The sequence below is a fragment of the Anabrus simplex genome, chromosome 10 (assembly GCF_040414725.1).
Source record: "Anabrus simplex isolate iqAnaSimp1 chromosome 10, ASM4041472v1, whole genome shotgun sequence".
In the NCBI taxonomy this organism is placed as follows: domain Eukaryota; kingdom Metazoa; phylum Arthropoda; class Insecta; order Orthoptera; family Tettigoniidae; genus Anabrus; species Anabrus simplex.
In genome coordinates, this window is record NC_090274.1 from 25,332,241 (window position 1) to 25,352,773 (window position 20,533).

Genomic DNA, 20,533 nt, shown 5'->3' on the forward strand with positions numbered 1-20,533 from the left:
GCTGCCCAGTTGTGCTTCCTCTTAAAACAGTAATCACCACCACAATCACTTAATTTTTTTTAGCACACTGCAGACTTATCCAAGTGTCCCGGATTCCAGCCTGAACCCTGATAGCGGGTAGCAGAAATTTACCCAGCATGTCTTGAAAGTTTTTCAGGAAGTCTCAGATCTTTGGAAGTGACAAATATCAATTTCCATTCAACAGACCATGAACTCCTTGGGAACAATTCAGTGAACGATATAAAGTACTAATCTGAAGGCCTCAACTACCGTGTCCATTTGACACGATTTAGACCGCCTGTCTATCAATTTCAATGCTACGTTTCACTCTACCACATCCCACATATCCTTTGACTGTTGTAAGAGGTGATTAAAAGTGGTCACAAGGGCTCTAAGGTGAGTCCTGGAATTACTTCCACTTAATTGTGCCAGGCTCCATCCTATCAAACCTCCCTTGGTCAACCTCTTGTTCTTTTCCGACCCCAACGGTATTACACGTAGAGGCCTAGGGGCTCTTTCATTTTATTAAATGATGATATTTGCTTTACGTCCCACTTATGGTTTTTGGAGACGCAGAGGTGCCGGAATTTAGTCCCGCAGGAGTTCTTTAACGTGCCAGTAAATCTATGGACATGAGGCTGACATATTTGAGCACCTTCAAATACCACTGGACTGAGCCAGAATCGAACCTGCCAAGTTGGGGTCAGCAGGCCAATACCTCAACTGTCTAAGCTACTCAGCCCTGCGGTCTTTCATCTTCATGTTCTTCATGGCCTTTCTCTTTCTTTGGCCGATATCTTCCTTTTTCAAAGTGTCAGATCCTCCCATTTTTCTCTCTGATTACTGTTATGTAGAGGATGTTTGCCTAGTTGTACTTCCTCTTAAAACAATAATCACCACCACTCTACCACAGGGCAGAGAAACTGATCTCTCCCTCTCTCTCCTGGGAGATCTATGGCTGAGTTAATTAATTTTGTCAGGTAAGCACCAAATGTACTGCCACCAGATATCCTTTGTACAACATGGTATGCAAAATAGACTTCTTCCTGTCCTTCAAAAATCTTATTCCCACTGCCGGGTAAATTGCCATCTGGGGACCCGGAGGCCAACACTATCACTGTACTAAGTTGAATTCTACAATTTAAGAGAAAATACATGAACAAGAATTAAGGAATCAGAAATTAAAGGTATCCCCATTTGATTTTCATTTAAAACAAATAGGCCTTGGGCAGAGGAGCTCCTTTAGTTGGGTGGAAGAAATGGCCCTGAAACCCAGCAGGCAGAGAGTGTTCTCCAGGTTAGGGGCAGCCTCTCTGAAACATGGCAGTTAGGTATAAAATGCCTTTGAGTGTGTCGAGCCTACTGTAACAGCCTATATGAAGTGTCAAAGTGGATCAGAACAAAAATCTAAGGAGTAGCCCAGAATTCAGGGAGGTGTGAAAAGTTAAAGGAAGTCAATAGCCCACAACCCGACCCAGGAGGGTGATTAGAGGATTTTTTTGTGTAGAAAATCATGTATACAGAATTTTGAGAATTATCATGACATGTGCAACTGCTATGAAATGAAGTTACTTCATTCAGCCTTTTGTCACAAGGAAAACCACAATTCTAATGCAGAATTTTATAGCCAGAAGGCTACACAGAGCAAGGAAGCCCAGATGGCTGTGTGGAAAGGAAAGGGATTAACTTGCTTGCCAAAACTAATGTGCATTATTTTCTCAAATCAGCTAACAGATATTTAAAACATAACTTTCATTATTTAAAAAAAATTCATTCACATTACAGTCTTAATTTTTTACACGCCTGTTGAATTATTATTTAAAATAGCCATACAATCTACAGTACGTAGTCTTTCTCTTTCTGGGATACCGTTTGCATTTTGACATCATATGCATTTTTATACTGTATATCTCAAGTCCGAAGGAAGTCGCTTAAGGCAGAATCAAGTTCACTTCACGAAGGTGTGAAGTAAACCAGAAGCTTACTGAAGGGATGTTTCTTTTGGGACGCTGCTTTACACAATGAGTGAAATGAAACAGTCCTAAGCGAAAATTCTATCACTGTGTTGTAGAAAGCAATGAACAGTGGAGCAATTACTTGTTTTATTTCCCTAACCGAATCATAAGCTCAATAAAATGCATCGTTGATCATGGAGACTCGTGTTACCAGATTTACCAGTTGCACTGGTTGATAAGGATGGAGTGTAACTCACAATTTGAAATTCATGGATTCAATTCTAGCCAAGATAGTCTATTTTGTAAGAGTGGACAAAAAATGTTTACTCCAGGTCATAAAAATGAGATGAAGACGTGGTGAACTCTGTATTGATCTGGCTAAACTAACTAGGCTTTAAAAATCGTCCAGCAAGGTTCTGCTTTGCTGTTAGATGGCACCATAACTGAAATGTTGTGATCAGTACACACGAGGCTGACATACTGAGCACCTTCAAATACCACCGCACTGAGCCAGGATCGAAGCTGCCAAGTTGGGGTCAGAAAGCCAGCGCTTCAACCATCTGAACCACTCAGCCTGGCAAAACATAATTACTTCAAAAGCAGGTCCAATTTGGAACAATAATAATAAATGAGAAGAAGATGAAGAAGAAGATGAAGCTGGTGAAAAATCAATGTAGTGTGGACTCTGAAATCCGTACCAATCTGTAATCTGTTGTTGCTTTGTTATTTTCCAAACCTCTTCTCACTTTGCAACCATTATAGTTAATTTTGAGCTTTTTTTTTTTTTTTTTTTTTTGGGCATTAGATTGGGTTTACTATCTACATTAATTTGGTATGGTATATAAATATCAAACACACATTGCAAAGATTATTTTCCTATTTTTATAAATAATGACAATGTTTTCATTAAAAGAAGAAGTCAACCGATGGGCGTTTTGACATTTTTGTTGCAAAAACAGAAATACAAAAAACACAGTGGCACAAAACATGTTTTTTCCTGTGTACAAATAATAATAGGCCGTAACAATTTTTATGTCTAGGTCAGCATATCTCCCATGTTGCCCAGCCACATTTAGAGAGCAATGTCAGAGATGGACTTTTAGCATGGAAATGTTCTGAAAATACCACACATCACTGACTTGGGAAGTCACTACCTAAAGTTTCATGGAATCTTTTAGAACACTAACAGTGTGCTTTTTACGGATTGTGATGTTCTTTATTTACCCGCCAAAGGTCTGAACACTGGGTTGCACAGTATTACAACCTTGGTCGGAGGATTGGAACAGGGTTTACTCAGCCTTCTGATCTGAATCAAGGAGTTGTGTGATACGAGAGGTAGCAAACCTGGTCATAAATACCAACATAGTTGGTCCATTATTGGACAATATACATTTTCCAGCTTACGCATTCCTAGTTGCCAGGATTTGACCCCAGTGTGCTAAGTTGGGGTCATGAGTTGGTAAATAGCACACTACCAAAATGCATGGTTAGTGCATACAATGAAGGCCACTGCGTAGGCTACTCAGAGCCACCGGCAGTGCTGATGCACTATGAGAGACTGTTTCATTTTCAAAATTGATGTCTGCCTGACCATCAGATGATGTAGAGGTTGATTCACATTGGGAACCTGAAATATTTGTCCTGAGAGTAATTTTATAATACCAATATAGTTGGTCTGTTATTGGACATTATAAATTTTCCAGCTAACTCGTTTCTGGTTGCCAGCGTTTTGCCCCATTGTGCTAAGATGGCCTCATCAGTTGGTAAACAGCACATCTACCTAGACGCATGATTAGTGCATACCATGGAGGCCACTGTGCAGACTACTTGGAGCCACTAGCAAATCATTTGATGGCCAGGCAGGCATAAATTTTTGAAAATAAGACAAAGTCTCTCCTAGGGCTTAGGCACCACTGGTGGCTCCAAGTAGCCTACGCAGTGGCCTCCACGACATGCACTAGCCATGCGTCTTGGTAGGTGTGATATTTACCAACTGATGAGCCCAACTTAGCACACTGGGGAAAAACGCTGGCAACCAGGAATGAGTTAGCTGGAAAATTATAATGTCCAATAATGGACCAACTATATTGGTATTATAAATGTAATTTCTTCATGACAAATATTTCAGGTTCCCTATGGGAATCAACATCTATATCATTTTGTTATAAACTCAAACGGTACTGCTGATGAAATCACCACACTGACCAAGAACACCTCCAGTATGTGCAGACCACCTGGCTGGATAACTGTAGTCTTCAATGGACTCTACGAGTCTGTGTTCCTTACTTAAATATCTGCAAGTGCATTTGCTGCTTTCCTATTTGAACAATATTTTATAACAACAGTTCAAAATAAAACAACAGATCCTTTACTCTTTCACAAACCATATCTGCATAAGACTCGCACTCGTAATTTGACTAACATTGATTCAATCTGGCCATTACTCAGGCTTCATTTCATGAATGGGAACAACTACAAATACTTCAAAGTTCTCACTTCCCACAATAGGAGCCAGCTCCTCGGTTAGCCTATTTCAGAGGCACTCAAATAACTTTGCATTACATATTTTCCATTACCAACTAAATATTACCATTTTATTTTATTATTATTATTATTTTTATTTTATTTTTTTGCTAGTTGCTTTACGTCGCACCAACACATATAGGTCTTATGGCGACGATGGGATAGGTAAGGCTTAGGAGTTGGAAGGAAGTGGCTGTGGCCTTAATTAAGATACACACCGGGCAAGTTGGCCGTGTGGTTAGGGACATGCGGCTGTGAGCTTGCAGCCGGGAGATAGTGGATTCGAGCCCCACTGTCAGCAGCTCTTAAGATGGTTTTCCGTGGTTTCCCATTTTCACACCAGGCAAATGCTGGGGCTGTACCTTAATGCCATGGCAGCTTCCTTCCCACTTCTAGGCCTTTCCCGTCCTATCGTTACCATAAGACCTATCTGTGTCGGTGCGACGTAAAGCAAAGTGCAAAAAAAATATTTAAAAATAAGGTACAGCCCCAGCATTTGTCTGGTGTGAAAATGGGAATTCATCTTCAGGGCTGCCGACAGTGGGATTCGGACCCAATATCTCCCAGATGCAAGCTCACAGCTGCGCGCCTCTAACCGCACGGCCAACTTGCCCGGTATTATATTTTTATTAGGATGTTCACATTCATACTGATAGAAATTAGAATCATGATTATAAATTACGTAAACATTACTCAATTAAAATGGAAAGAATATAATGGAAGAATGGTATGGAAGATGGATAGACATGAAGCAGCTGGGTTTAACAGAAATTAGAATTATGAAACTGGACAGTTTTAAAATAGGCATAGAATAAATATTTGTTTATTCAAAGATGAAACAGAGTGGTGAACACAGAATCAAAAAACTCTGAAATTTTTTAAAAAAAACTGGGACCAACACTAGGTACTACTTAATACTCAAGGCAAGAAACATGGCACGAGTACTTCCTCTAGGTAGTACCACATGATCCATTGCAGCAATGATCCTAGCTAAATGTAGCAATAAGGAAAATCAATGCAGTTTATGCTATAAAAACATTGAAGTTGCACACCTACTGATAGACTGTACAGAAAAAAGACTACTTAGAAAAATATATGAATGAGAATGAAATATGAACTTTAATTTTACAGTCTTGGTAAGTTATTAAATAAAGAGGTAATAAATTGAGAGAACAACATGAGCCTGTAATATTATCAGAGGAATGTGGTAAAGGAAATCAGATATAGGTAAAGAGAGAGACTATGTAGGAAGTAGTGCCAGGGTATCCTAGACTATGACTCAAGGTTAAAGTAAAGATAATACTTCATAAAATCTACGTATGCTTAACTTTTATAAGATACTTCCAGGAAAGATTTGTTGGTGGGAATATTTAAAAAATTAAATCTGAGACATTTTCTTGTTCAGAATAGGGTTTGTATTTCAAATTTAAAATAACTAACCGCTTCTGCCAGTAAAGATTATAATAAATTATTAACCTATCTAGTCGTCGGTCATCTATGATTGGGAAATACAAGGTCTGTTTGGTGAATGGTACCGTAACACACAGAAATCAGAAAACAGAATTTACTGCGTGCGTAAACGGACGTGAATAGAAAGCCATCTCGAGAAATGGCACGTAGCAATGTACGCAGGGAGATGAAGAAGGTTTGTTTGCTGTGGGTAGTCTAACTTTGTGTGTGTGTGTGAAGACTCATGTCATAGTGCAATGGAACAACGCATGAACCTGAAGTTTTGTTATAAATTGGGAAAAACTGCGACAGAGACGCATGTGATGTTGGTGCAAATGAATGGAACAGCAGCCATTAAGCAGGCTATGAGAGCTGGTGCTACCAGTCTGATACGGAGACCAAGCGACAATCAATGGCATGGTGTTCATTGGGCTCCCCATGTCTCAAAACGAGTCTCCTCCGAAGTCCAGGACCAAGACACTGTTGACTGCTTTATCCGACAGCATGGAATGGTCCATCAGGAATTCATACCGGAGATCAATTGTCAATTCTGCATTCCACATGTATGTTTGCTGCTGTGCATCCTGTGTGTTCGGCAAGATTTGTCCAGGACGGGAAAGAGGGGTCTCCTCCACGACAACAACCACCCACACACTGTGATTCATGTACGCAACTTCTCGGTTACGTGGCACGTAACTGTTCTTGAACATCCACCGTACTCCCTGGATCTGGTGCCTGCAGGCTTCTTTTGTTTCCCACTTCAAGGGAACACATGTTGACATACTGTAAATCCCAAGATGTGTGGCATCAATGCTCTGATCGATTCCAAAAGATCAGTCTTCTCTGACAGTTTCCAGCAAATGTATACACATATTGCAAAAAAAGGGCACTGTGGCTGATGGACATTACTATGAAGGAGACTGAAGGCATTTTGTTCGTAAATTCTGTTTTCTGATTTCTGTGTGTTACGGTACCTTTCACCAAACCTTTTACATGCATCTTATTAGTTAAATAATTCATTTCCATACAAATCCCATGTGTAAAAAATTAGTATTTTAGTCAGTAAATTTAGCATTCACCAAATACGTAAAATGATACATTGCTTGCTCTGGAAAGTCTGCTTTTTTGGCAAACCTATTCTATCAAATATCAATTAGGTTATAATTATTACATACGTAACATCACAGTTCAATTTTAATGATTAAAATGAAAACCTACAGAGATTGTATAACTGATTTTTCTCATAAAGGATAAAAACATGAACACCTATACTGTAAGTACAGTATTTTTGTGATAATATTCTGAAACTGTACAACTGAAGAACTGTGATTTTTTGTAAATTCACAGTTTTTTGAGATGTCAAGGGGCTAACTATCTGTTAGAGGGAGCATTTATTTTATGTGAATGAAAGAGCCTAATTCAAAATTTAAATAATTGTATAAATAAGCACTTTCAGACTGCCATAATAAACCTTTCCATAAATTGATGTGTTTTCACCACTCTGTTTCATGTCATTTAGTTCACTCAGTAACATTCCATTTAGAGAACATTTTAAATAATCAGTGCACCACAAACAAAGCTAGGCTTATACTAAAATATATCACATTCTACAGGTTCTAAGCATTTTTATTAACTATCATCAGGTTCTCTTTAATGGAGAATGATCGGTCAGGGATTTAACGATATGAATTTCACTCAGGCAAAAGAGGTTTACGATATTTCACATCAGGTAGGGATATTCAAATAAAAAGAAATATACTATGTGATGGTAGGGTAAGCATTTAGCACAAAACTTCAGTCAAAACTAAAAGAAGCTATGCTTTTTCTACTGGTTAACACTACACTAATACATCGAAGTGTTTTTGGGGACTATGAGAGGGAAATGGCTAGGATTGGGAAGGCAGTGGCACTGTTATGAAAAGGGGGAACCATAGAAAACCATCCTCAGGCCTGTCGATAGTGCGATTTGAACCCACCACCTCCCAAATCCAAGCTCACAGCTACGCGACCGCAACTGCATGTCTAACTCATTCGGTAGATCTAGCTGTTTCCCAGGAGGCAGACTAGACTCCTGAATAAATTTAACTATCGTACCTCAAAAGTCTAGCGAGTGTAATTAGTCTGGATGGAACTAAAACCAGTAAATTAGGAAATACGACATTCAATCAAGGACCTCCAATAACCCCTCTCCAATTTTGGTGTTAACCAAATTTTTTGTCCTTGCAGAAACGACGTATCAAATACAACATTAACACCAGAATAAAGAGGGGATCATGTTTAATACTAATCAAAAGTAATAGGAGTAGATCTAGAAATAGATTTTTTTTTTCATTAATCCTCCTGGTTCACGGTCTATTTTGGTTGACTGAGGAAGATGATGTTATTGTTCCATAATAATCATGCTAGGAAGCCTCCGTGGCTTAGGCAGCACCGTGTCTGCCTCTCACCGCTGGGTTCCGTGGTTCAAATCCTGGTCACTCCATGCGAGATTGTGCTGGACAAAGCAAAGGCGGGACAGATTTTCCTCCAGGTACTCCGATTTTCCCTGTCATCTTTCATTCCAGCAACACTCCCCATTATCACTTAATTTCATCTGTCAGTCATTAATCATTGCCCCAGAGGAGTGCGACAGGCCTTGGAAGCCGGCACAATTCCTGTCCTCACCGCAAGATGGGGGCTTCATTCATTCCGTCCCTGACCCGGTCAATGACTGGAAAACAGGTTGTAGGTTTTCATTTCAATAATCATGCTGAAATCAGAGGCAAATTTCCTCACAGCTTCAAAGGCACATTATCCCAGGAACTGGTATGACAGGATGTGAGTTTACTACCTGTACTCTTCTTAACTTTTCCTGTGTTTATATGAGTTTGTTCTAATCCCACTTTACCCACATCAAGACTGAAGGCCTATGAAGTGAGTGCTGAAACCTGTCCTGATGAAGCTGGGAAGCAGAAACAAGCTCACTGGGAGCTGAAAAGAAACGGACGTAGAAGAATTGGAATTGATGAGGAGCAAGCCCATCTCTCTGAAGAAGGTACAGGGATTGTTTTTGCTCTTTTGTGTTGCGACATTTACACTTATCTCCTCTTTCTGTTGCTCCTTCTTCCTGCACTGACCTGTCCTTATCATATGTGTTTTCCCTTACATATTTCTATATACAGTATATATCACTTGGGAAACCAAGCGGACTGGCCATGTGTGTTAATGCACTATGGCTATGGAGCCAAGTTCTGCATTTGGGAGGTAAGTGGATTCAAACCCTACCGTCAGCTGTCCTTAAAAATGGTTTTCTGTGATTTCCCATTTTTACTTCTAGAAAAATGCTGGGACAGTTTCTATTGATAGGCCAAAGTAGATTTCTTCCATCTCCCTACCCAATTTCATTCACCATATTTAATTTCATCTTCATTCGCTCCTCAATTAAGGTTGGTGCCAGGCAACGCATCCAGCCGTATAAAATGCTATATAAAATCTTGCCTCATTTCCTCTCCGACCCCGGATGAGGCAAATCGTACTAAGGGGTAGACATACACACTTGGAAAGTCAGTTTTCTGTATAACAGCTACATTTAAGGAAGAATAATAATGTTACTGGTTTTATGTCCTGCTAACTCCTTTTATGGACTTTAGGGATGCTGAGGTACCAGAATTTTGTCCCACAGGAGTTAACTTACATACCAGTACATCTACCTATTCAAGGCAGGCAAATATGAGCACCTTCAAATACCACCGGACTGAACCAGGATCAAACCCACATACTTGGGCTCAGAAGGCCAGCACCCAGCCCAGGTAACCAACAGGCTGACAGGAGTGGTTTTATAAAAATGCAGAACACTCCTCACTGATGGGCTCTATAGGAAAATGCCCGTCATGATCTCATAGAAGATTTGAAATGCTAATAACTATGTTGTACGGATCGCATGCATTGTTCCCTTCACCAGGACATGCTCTTTCATTCGAGGCCGCTCACTCTTCCTTGACATCATCCTATCTTGATAGTGTGCAATCAATAAACATACCAAAGTTTTCGTTTGCCGTGAGCGGTAAATTTGTACAACTTTGACCCTCGTTTGTCCGACAGTATTGCAAGTAAAATACATTTCCTAGTTGATTTCTTGGATTTTTTTTTTTCTTTCTGGGGCGTTTCGAGGTAAGATGCCTTTCTGATGCCTTACAATATGCAAGAGAAAAATTCCAACCCCGAGCTTACTGGGATTTGAACCTCAGACATACGGAAGCAAGTAACTAAGCCTCTGTGATAAGTCAGTTCCCTCTCCTCCTCCTCAGAATTTTTCTCTAATGAGGATTTATTATCTCTGATACACAGACGATGTTGATGAATGAAAAGATTTTCAAACAGCATAATGAATATCTGAAACGAACAAAGCTAATGCTAACAGCAACACAGAGTGCAGAAGCAAGATAAAATACTACTAACTATGAAAGCATATGTCAAACAAAATGTGGTGATATATAATAAGCAGCACAATACACATCACAAGCTATTCCATATCATCATGCTGAGAACAGAACATGGCTTGAACACTGAGAAAGGAATGGCCTAGAGCCCTAACTTGTGTCCCTAATAAACACAATATCTAATCTAACCATGCATTTTCTCTGGTTCTATCAGCATTAATACTCACCTCTTCAAACAGATCTCCAAGTGAAAGCTTAACAAGATAGTTCAAAGTTTACCTTATGCAGCAAAACAAGGTCCAGCAAGAAAACATCAGATACACTTAATGAACAGAATACAAATTATTAGCTATAAAAATTTGAAAGACACGTGAATGTTAGAGAAAATTATAAGAAATTGAACAGAAGTAAAAAAAAAAAAAAAAAAAAGTCTGAAACATTTCTCTACAATCAATACTAACCTCAAAAATTAACAACCATACTTGCAACTTTACAGGGCTATTGATAACAAGATCGCATAACCGCAGGATGTTGAGACTGACAGTAAGAATCACAGGGACATAATTTTCATTTTAAAAATTTCACATGGTTTGGCTTGATTCGAACTGTAGTCACCATGGTAATAAGCCAGTGAATATCTTGGTTCCGCAAAAAGAAAAAAAGAAAATTTTAATAAAAATAAATAAATACATAAATCTATAAAATAACCTCAAAAATGAGTTGCTTAATCCTGTTGTTCACAAACAAATTTTTGTGAAATTCAAGAGTTCACAAGAATTTTCAATACTTCACAAGTTTACTTGTCGAATTGCTTATGTTACTTGAGAAGTCTTGAGAAAACTCCAAATATCTTGTAAGTTCTAATCAATCAAAGAATTGCCAAGTCTTTGACAGAATTGACCAATGGAATTCAAACATTAACGGTGCACACTATGGCGCTAGGTACGCTGAGATAGCTGGGAATCAAAACAACAAAAATGGCTTTGTCTTCATGATTGAGAGGTGTGAATGTAAGTATGAGGCACATCCCTGCCTATATTCAGTGGGCTCCCTATAGTACCACAGGAAAATCAATAAAACGACAGCATACGAAGAGCTTGCAAGAGGAATATCGCAACGAAGTGGGCAGCTTTTATATTTATTACCGTACGGTAACCTATATGTTGATCAACTTAACCACGATACGTATTTCGTATTTGATTTGATCCTGTACTGACTTGTCTAGCAGGAGAGCATACGGTTGAAAAGAATCATAAATTTACAAACATTTCTAGTGACATGGAATTAATACATTTGGTCAAAGAGGAAAAATTTGTGAATTTTTTAGAAAATTTCAAAATTTATCTAGCTAAAAAAAAAATCACTTTGAATCAAGTTTAAATGAAAGAAGTACAGATGAGAACCCATTATACACAGTTATTCACCTAACATGTTACACGGAAATAACTTCTAAACTATTAAAGATATCGGCATTCTGTTTTCATATTCTTAAATGGTATCCACGATCTCGTAAAGTAACGTGCTACTTAGTGTCATGGGGTGATTAATCCCCGAGATATTGATACTAACTCCATATTTTTTAATAGAATGGCACAAATTCATACACCTGGCCTAAAATTTCAACTGTGTACAAGTTCAAATATGTAAGTATTTTTTAAATCGGACAATTACTTTTTGAGATATAAATAAGAACAGCATGCGCAGTTTTGCATGCTGCATCTGACAGCGTGAAGTCGGGCAAGGACATATTGACACGCAAGTAGTTTCCTGGGAGTGAGTTCAGCCACAGAACGCATACCAGGCATGTACTGTAATCATAATGTGATGTACTGTAACATACCCTGGGTGTGCAACGTTATTGTATGACTGGCAAACACACAATGGGGAAGGGAGATTAAAGTTGTTCTGCTTTGTTTTGACATTCATGTGTAATAGGCTGCACTCAGTTTAGCGTCTTTTCCCACAGATGGGAATGGGAAGGATTTGGAAAGGACGTCGGCCGTGGCCTATCCCAAAGGTACCTATCCGGTATTTGCCTGGTGCTGAACATGGGACACCATGAAAATCACTTTCAGGTTGAGCGAGGCAGGACTCGAACCTGTGCTCTCCCGAATGCACGCTACTACAGTCGCGCTTGAGCTTCGCGGAAATTAATGCGTGTAAAATAAGTAAATAAATAATAGAGTTGCTGTCATCTCACCATGATCAGCTCTGAACATCCCACATAATAAGTCGAGATGTTTGTCTCCTAATGTCCAACCTATCCCAACGCAAATAATCCAGCACTGAAAACACTGTTCCTTCGCCTGAAAAAAACCTGCACAAAATGAGGTGCGCTTTGTACTATACAAGCAAACGGGGCTATATGACCACACTGTCTATGCCCGGAAATGAAATAACAATAAACAGCCACTGTTCTCCGCAGCCTGTCAAGTTTCTTAATCACGTGTAGCGGCTACCCTTAGTAGCTGTCGCCGCGGTGGTCCGGGCTCAATTCCCGGCTCTGATAAGCATTTTAATTCTGGTTGGAGGGCTGGAACGGGGTACACTCAGACTCGTGAGGTGGGTTCGGTATCCATCTCAGCTATCCTGGAAGTGTTTCCGTGGTTTCCCACCGCTACTCCAGGCAAATGTCGGGAAGGTTGCTTACTTACGACAACGGCCGCCTCCGTCCCAATTCCTCACCGAATTACAAATACAGTACAGTACTAAAGACACCACAATAACACAGGTTATCAGACATACAGTACACATAAACATACACACCCAAGCACATGGGGCTACATGACCATGCTGTCCAAGCCCCGGAAATGAAATTACAACAACTATTCTCTGTAGCCCTTGGAGTGTCTTAATCATGAACGTCTGGAGAGGAACCCGAATAATAAGATGCATTACTGGAAGTGCGACCGTATAAGCATTACTGTTCTGGAGTAGACTTAGTATTTGAAAATGTGGATGTTGTCACGCTATCGCTACTATTTTTTTTTTGCCAGTCGTTTTACGTCGCGCCGACACAGATAGGTCTTATGGCGACGATGGGATAGGAAAGGCCTAGGAGTTGGAAGGAAGCAGCCGTGGTCTTAATTACGGTACAGCCCCAGCATTTGCCTGGTGTTAAAATGGGAAACCACGGAAAACCATATTCAGGGCTGCCGACAGTGGGATAGCTTTCGTTATGTTTCTTTCAAGGCAAAGTACTTACTTTATTCCTCTTTATTCCTTTTAAACACATCAACACTACCTGTCCTGTCATGAGTTCGCCTGTCATACACACTTTGCAAACCTATCACATGTGTATGAGGTGCTTACATGCCTGGTGTCCATTCTGAGGCTGAACTCACCCCCAGGAAACTACTTGCGCGTCAATATGTCCTTGCCCGACTTCACGCTGTCAGATGCGGCATGCAAAACCGCGCATGCTGTTCTTATTTATATCTCAAAAAGTAATTGTCCGATTTTGAAAATACTTGCATATTTGAACTTGTACGTAGTTGAACTTTTAGGCCAGCTGTATGAATTTGTGCCGTTCCATTTAAAAATATGGAGTTAATATCAATATCTCGATTATTAATCAACTCATGAGACTAAGTAGTACTTTATTTTACAAGACCCTGAGTACCATTTATGAGTATGAAAACAGAATGCCGATATCTTTAATGGTTTAGAAGTTATTTCCGTGTAACGTGTTAGGTGAATAACCCTGTATATACTAGCATTTAGTCACTTAAGGTAAAAAAGAAGAGAAAGATAAAACTTGCAAATCTTAAATTTATTTAGGTACTCTCATTCAGCATCGTCAAAATATTTTAATTTTATGTAATGATCATTTTCATAATATTTCACTAATGTTTGTTTATTCATTTATATGGTGAATTATGATATAATACATCTTTAAATTTTGGGCTAAACAAAAGATAGTGTTATATTGTTCTTATTCCTTGATTGGACTTCACTAATGAAGGGAATTTACTATGTTCCTGAAACATTTATGAATAAGTAATTTTCAATTATAAAAAGTGTACTGACAAGGTGGACCAGTAACCTATAAGTAAACACTATCAGTAATGTTCTATTTATGATGCTTTGCATTGTTGTTATTTTGGAATTCCTAATATGTTTTCATGTTATAAGATATGAATTTCCATTGCACTGCTATCATTTTTATTCAATTCATTTGCATAAATGCAACATAACCTAACCTCTGCAAATTTTATCATGGCAGTAAATACATTGCATAAATTATGTTGCAGATAACCACGTTAATATTTTGCCCATGTAAATTATGGTTTATTGAGAGACCAAGAGACCAGTTGGAAGACCGAGAAGAAGGTGGTTGGATCAGATTTGGAAGGACATTAGAGAAGCTGGATTGGATGTGACGGAAGTAATGGAGCACGAAAAGTGGAAGGACAGAAAGGCAGAAAGGAGTGGAGGTGGCCTGCAAACCACACCTGGGCGACAGGAGTGGGACATTGATGATGACGATGATGATGGTAGTGTTTTTTTTTTTTTTTTTTTTTTTTTTTTTGAATATATCCCACTGCAAGTCCAAGAACTATAAATGCTGTTTGCTTTTCCTCCATGTTAATTCAAAATACTTCCTATCAAATCTTGCTACATCTATTCAAATATTGACAAACCGTCAGCAATTCTGAACAAACATTACCAAGATTTGACATTTGTGTGTGAGTGTGAGTGTGTGTGTATTGAAATGAAAGAAAAATTTGATGGTGAACAACAGGCATTATTTTAAAAGATGTATTACAAGAGTAAAATAGATAACAAGGTACATTTGTTTCAAGAGGTATGCTTACCATCTCTGGCGACAGACTGGGGTGGACGAGACTACAGAAGATATCCCACCACAGCTGCAGCAGGTATTTCAAGTGTTCCTGCCCTGCGCTGGGTCGCACCTGCCGGGTTTCGCTGTCCAGATACTGCAGCCAAGGCTTGGCCACACCAATGAAATGCACGATCTTCACATTCTCGCCATACCTATGGAGGTAAAATATTCTTACTGCATGAGTCTCTGATGATGATGATGATGATGATGATGATGATGATGATGATGATGAAATTCCAAAACTGGTTCAAAAAGATATTTCATAGTAGATGAAAAAAATATTGAAAAATGACATTTTTGAACCCCCGAAGGTGTTGGTCGCGCATTAAATATCAAGATATAGAGAAATATTACATTTACTACACACATTGGATATTACTAATTCTAGCTGTCCGCAATATCCTCAGCAGATGTCATCAACACCAAAGCTCAAATGCATCCTTCTCCTCTTAGCTTTCTTTAGGATCGACATTTTACAGCCATAAGTAGCTACAGGGAAAACATATGCACTAATCAGTCCGTACTTTAATCTCTCGTTCCCAGTTTTTCCAGATACAGTAGAAGATCGATTATACGTTCCCAGAAACTACGTTTTCCCGTATTATCCATTGAAATGATATAGATGTTGATTCCCATAGGGAATCTGAAATATTTGTCCTGAATGAGCAAATTTATAATACCAATATAAATGGTCCGTTATTGGACATTATAAATTTTCCAGCTAGCTCATTCTTGGTTGCCAGTGATGAGACAAAGTCTCTTAGTGCATTGGCACTGCCGGTGGCTCCAGTTGGCCTACGCAGTGGCCTCCACGGTGTGCACTGGCCAGCGTACTGGTAGGTGTGCTAGGTACCAACTGACGAGCCCACCCTAGCACACGAGGGCGAAACGCTGGCAACCAAGAATGAGCTAGCTGGAAAATTTATAATGTCCAATAACGGACCATTTATATTGGTATTATAAATTTGCTCATTCAAGACAAATATTTCAGATTCCCTATGGGAATCAACATCTATATCATCTGATGGCCAAGCAGGCATCAATTTTTAGTGATGAGACAAAGTCTCTTAGTGCAATGGCACTGCCGGTGGCTCCAGTTGGCCTACGCAGTGGCCTCCATGGTGTGCACTGGCCAGCGTATTGGTAGGTGTGCTAGGTACCAACTGACGAGCCCACCCTAGCACACGAGGGCGAAACGCTGGCAACCAAGAATGAGCTAGCTGGAAAATTTATAATGTCCAATAACGGACCATTTATATTGGTATTATCCATTGAAATTGCATGGTCCCGAGAGCATCCCAATTAAATCACGTTGTAAAATTCCTGCATTATCCCTTCCTTGAAGAAACAATTTCCCGTATCAACTGCCCAGAAATTTCAGTCCCATCAACGCTAAATCCTCGATCACGCGTTTTTCAAGAAACTATCTCATGAAAGGACAGCTATGGCATACCAGTACTTACAGATCTTGGTGTTAACGTCCCGTCATTGCGGTAATTTGTGGAAGTACTATACCGGAAAAGCGATCGGCAGTGAACTTGCATAAGGGACCATCTTAGCATCGCATTCGGGTGGTATTGTTTAGAGAATCGAATTCATAAAGCAGAGAGCATCCACAACAAATGGAAGGAGATAGAGCGGATTTCGACAACTCTACTTGAAGACGGAATGAGTTTCGTCAAATGTCCGTACCGGTACTTGCAAAATGTCTACATTATGTCCAGGGTTAGATGTTTATTTTTTAACTTTTTTTCTAATGTATCGCCAAACAGGTTTTTGGCACTTCCGTCAGGGCACTGATAGTCAATGAGCTTTCAGACAGGAATCGAAACTGCTCCTTCTTAAGTAATTTAATATTATCGTATACGATTATGTTATACAGACCAGAGAACAGATGTTGCACCTTACATACATAAAGCCATGGGTTTTTTGATTGCCTATTACAGTTTTGGTCCTAATGTAAGAGTGGGAATATCACATTTTTGTGTTAAAATGTTATAAAAACCACAGTTGTTTTATTTACGCACATTACATTTAAAAACTTTGTATCATTTCGAACTCGTACCGACTTTCTACTAACAGCGAGCGAGTTTTTCAGCTGAGCTCAAGGTCGCGAATAACCGTAAATTTGGAAGTTTTGACGATATTTTTTCTCTTTCCAATTTGATCGTGACTGGTGACGGACAGAATGGAAAATAATGCATTCGAGAACTTGAGAATCGATACTTACATTCAAACCCATATTCTCCAGGTCAACATAACCTTTAAAAGTCAATGTCGGCCTAATTTACGCGGTACAAGATTTCCTTAAACCGACTACGAACAGCATAATGGTGACCATATTACAATGGAAGATTTAAAGAAAAAGGGATTTCGCCATCAAGTTGGGCGCTTTTTTTATACAATGTGCTTCATTTTATTGATTAGGGAATTAAAAACTACTTGTGGTCGATTGTTGTTTGGCCTGGTGTTATTTTGAATGCAAAGTTTCGAGATTTTTAAGTCGCGTACCGGTAATTAATGTTTGAAGCCGGCCCCGCGGTCGAACTTGCCTGCCTCTCACCTGGAGGGCCAGGGTTCGATTCCCGGCCAGGTCAGGCATTTTTTCCGTACCTGGATATGAGGGCTGGTTCCAGGTTCACTCATTCTACGATTACCGTAACTTTAATTGAGGCGCTATTTAATGGTGAGATGGTGACCCCGGTCCAGAGAGCCAGGAATAATGGCAGAGAGGATTCATCACACTGACCACGTGTCCCCTCATAATTTGCAGGCCTTCGGACCGAGCAGTGGTCGCTTGGTAGGCGGAAGGCCCATTGGGGCTGTAGTTTAGTTTGGTTTAGGGGTGTTTGTAAGATTATAAGTATACATATTTCCTTTTTTGTGATGTACAGCCAAATTGTTGGTTCATTCGTTCCCGTATTTTCCGTTTTTTTTCCCGTGGTCCCTCCAAAAACGGAGAATCGAGGTTCCACTGTATATTTCAATCTTATCATAGCATCAGTACCAACTACCAGTTGCCACACAATTTCAGACATGCAGTTATCTTCATGATTAATTTTCGAACCAAGGAAGGTGAAATTCCTAACCATCTCTATTTCTTCATTATTAAACTAAAGATCTTTATCCTGAGACATCGAACTGGCAAAATATTAAAATTTTTTATTGTTATCCCTTCCCTGCCTATTCTGGTTTAAACATCTTCCATAGTAAATAAAATAGCATTACCATGCATGCCCTTACAAAGGCAGGGAACATCATCAATTACTATTTAGATGCCTTACTGCTATGTCAAACACCGACCTCAAAACGAGGTTGTACATAGGAAAGAGCTACTTACTGCTTGAACGCCGGCAGGTACGAGTAAGTGGCCGAGGAGCACATATTGTAGATGAATGGGAGGTGGCGGCTGATATCCTTGGTGGCCCAATCCGAGAAGAACTGATTCAACAATCCTTGATCACCTCCTGTGAACACAAAGGCATTAATTATACCAAAGGTTGAAGAACTTGATCTGGAAAAAGGAAGTGTAAACAGGTGATGTATAGGATTCATTATTGCCCCATACTGACATTTATTTATTTAATCATGTCAGTAGTGACACCAGTCTTAAATGTACAAGATTAACATGAAGTACGATACATACCGAAAGGTAAATATTTATCAGATCAAAAATTAGCATTTCGTCTTAGGTCTGACACTAGACTCTTGGTTAATAGAGCAAACGCCTGAAAAGCCATACACCTAATTTTTGATCTGATTTGATATGCTCTATTGGTGGAAAAATATCTAATTCCCTCCATGGGAACTTAGAATTTCCATTAGGTAAATATTTAGTTGATACTTTAAACAGTCACTTTATAACCATGAATGATATGTTGTAAAAACTCTTTACGGAGAACCCGCATTAGATGTTACTTTGCGACCAGTATTTTACCACATCATATGCTTCAGATGTTGCCCCCATCAAGTCCTTTACCGTACACTTAGCTGGATATAATCTGCAATCTTCCCCGCACTTGCACATGGTGGTGTCAGAAGTGTGCCTGGGACCTACCTACCCCACATTGCAATCTCTTCAAAGTTTTCCAGAAACCCATCCATTGTCATATCCTCAAGGTAAACTTTCATGAGGAATAATCTGGTCTTTAAGATCTTTAAGTCTCCTTTTCCATGATGCTACTCTGATTTTTCTGGCCATTTCTGTAATGCTTTTTGTAGAATGAAGGGGACATTTCCTTGACATGAGCCTTCGATCTGATCGTTTGTACCCATATAGATGATTTTCTGAGTTGTCTGCCTTTGTTCTTTCAATTCTGGCTGACACTTCATGTCCGATGTCTGTTGGAGAAATCCAGGCTAAGCAGTAAACTACTTCTACAGGCACAGGTCTTAGTCAACCGATGATAAGTCAGCAGGTATCATTCAGAGTGAAGCCCATACTGGCATATTCAGCAGAGAGTTAGTAAGCTGACAAAAAGGTGAGACAGTAAAATCCAGGCCAGTGAGAAGAAATTAAAAAGTATGGCAGGAAAGAAAAGGAAGGACAGAGAAAGGAATTAGGACGTCAGGAAGGATAAAAAATAAACTGAGAGTGAAAGAGCTTTCCCAGAGAATGAAGAGAAATGAACTGTAATGGTTTGGAGACTTGCTAAGAGGACATAAGAGGAAGGATACTGAATCACATGATGGAGGCGTAAGATTGAAGGAATTAGGTGCACGCGGCTGTGAGCTTGCATCCGGGAGATAGTGGGTTCGAATCTCACTGTTAGCAGCCCTGAAGTTGGTTTTCCGTGATTTCCCATTTTCACACCAGGCTGTACCTTAATTAAGGCCATGGACACTTCCTTCCAACTCCTAGGCCTTTCCTGTCCTATCGTCGCCATAAGACCTATCTGTGACAGTGCAACGTAAAGCAAAAAACAAAGATTGAAGGAAGAAGAACGAGTGGTTGAACTCTCTCAAGAACAGTATAAGAAGCAGCAACCCAAACTGGAACACAGTTGAGGAGGTTGGGCACAGGAAGACATGTGTCGTTAACATCTTGACCCAGCTGGAACTGGACAAGGGGAAATGAAAATGATGATGTATCATCATCATACCACGTCAGGGTACTTCTCCACCATTGCCTCTTCTTCCACCACTCCTCTTCAGTAATTGTATTCCAGTCCAGTCTTGTTTTTCTTATACTGTTCTTGACAGAGTCTATCTATGTTGCTCTGGGCCTCCATCTCGGCCTCCAACACTTGTTTTTGTATCCTTCCCCCCCCACCCCCCTCCATCCTCATACATCCAAACCATCTCAATATATTCTTCTCCATCCTTATGCTAAGTTTTTCTAC

The 20,533-nt window shown here is 39.7% G+C and overlaps 1 protein-coding gene across 2 annotated transcripts in view; it reads right to left on the reverse strand.

The window, feature by feature from the left end:
* The window catches only part of LOC136882289 (nascent polypeptide-associated complex subunit alpha, muscle-specific form), a 137,550-nt gene that overhangs the window by 62,678 nt on the left and 54,339 nt on the right, over window positions 1–20,533 (reverse strand). For both annotated transcript variants that reach the window (XM_068229505.1, XM_067154857.2), the window contains exons 5-6: window positions 18,532–18,658; window positions 15,163–15,343 (exon numbers count right to left, since the gene is read on the reverse strand). In XM_068229505.1, the coding sequence (XP_068085606.1) occupies window positions 15,163–15,343; window positions 18,532–18,658 (308 nt within the window). The remainder of the gene's footprint in view (window positions 1–15,162; window positions 15,344–18,531; window positions 18,659–20,533) is intronic.